The sequence below is a fragment of the Pteropus medius genome, unplaced genomic scaffold (assembly GCF_902729225.1).
Source record: "Pteropus medius unplaced genomic scaffold, Ma_sr-lr_union100, whole genome shotgun sequence".
Taxonomy (NCBI): Eukaryota; Metazoa; Chordata; class Mammalia; order Chiroptera; family Pteropodidae; genus Pteropus; species Pteropus medius.
The window spans coordinates 253196-254273 of NW_024350324.1; the positions used below are offsets into that span (position 1 = coordinate 253196).

The following is a 1078-nucleotide window of genomic DNA, read 5'->3' on the forward strand; positions in this document are numbered from 1 at the left end:
CTAGTGCGGAGGTGGTGGTGGGGGGGACAGGGCAGGCCCTGTGGCCACTTCCCCCAGCCGGGTGTGCTGACATGTGAAGCTTTCTCTATCTCCCTCTCCAGGGGAGAATGGAATTGGGTGGGTGGGGGACTGAGGTCCATCTTCCTCCCTGCCCCCTCCTCGGGTCGATGGGGATTTTGCAACCTGGGAAGGGCCAGAGAGGCCAGGGGTGGCGGCAGGGGTGGGGGCCAGGGGGACACCCTTTGGGTCTGGGGCAAGCGAGCGGCTTCTTCCTCCACGGGGTCCCACACCCCAGCCGTCTGCCCACCTCGGCGGAGCTGTGGCCTGCCAGCCGTCACTGCGTTTACTGAGTGCTCGCTGTATGCCAGGCTGGGCACCGGGGACCCCGTGCGGGCAGGAAGTGGGGCGGCGGGTCCAGGGGAGGCACAGACGTCAAACCCGGGGTCCCCTTGCCGGGGAGAGAGGTGAGATGGGGCCTTCACTGCCCTTGGCCAGCAAGGTGCCAGACAGGCCTGAGGCTCTGAGGCTGGGGCCCTCTGGGTGAGGGGACTCGGGAACAGAGGCTGCGAGGGTCAGGTGGACAGGAAGGGGAGCTGGCTTGTGGGCAGGGAGCAGCCACCCCTTCCCCTGGGCCGGGCCCCCCGCCCCGTCCACCTGGGCCGGCCCCCGGCACCACCTTCTCGGCAGCAGAGGGATCAGCCAGGCCCTCGCTCCCCAGCTGCAAAGCCCCTGGGGCTGGAGGGCGGGTCGTGGGAGTTGTTTTGGCAGCTGTTGTGGGTGGCAGGGGAGTAGGAAGAACAAAGGCCGAGCTCTTGGGCCTGTCCCCCGGTTGGCCCCGCATCTCCCTGCCCGTGCCCCCCACCCCCAAGGTCGCATCTGTGGCAGGGAAACTGAGGCAGAGCTGCCCAGTGCTCGGCAGCGGAGCTCTCACCGGGGCGGTCCCTGGGAAATGTCCGAGGCATCTGTGGTCACCAGGACGGGGGTGCTCCCGGCCTCAAGCTGGTGGGGGCCCCCAGTGCCCTGGACAGCCCCCCACACAGTGTGACCCGGCCCGTCATTCACACGGCCACGGCGGGGG

At 69.2% G+C, this 1078-nt stretch overlaps 1 protein-coding gene across 1 annotated transcript in view; it reads left to right on the plus strand.

Annotated features, from left to right (window-relative positions):
* ARID3A (AT-rich interaction domain 3A) overlaps positions 1 to 1078 on the plus strand; it is a 26844-nt gene that overhangs the window by 23214 nt on the left and 2552 nt on the right. Inside the window, exon 6 of the mRNA XM_039838995.1 lies at positions 102 to 117. Coding sequence (XP_039694929.1) covers positions 102 to 117 — 16 coding nt within the window. The remainder of the gene's footprint in view (positions 1 to 101; positions 118 to 1078) is intronic.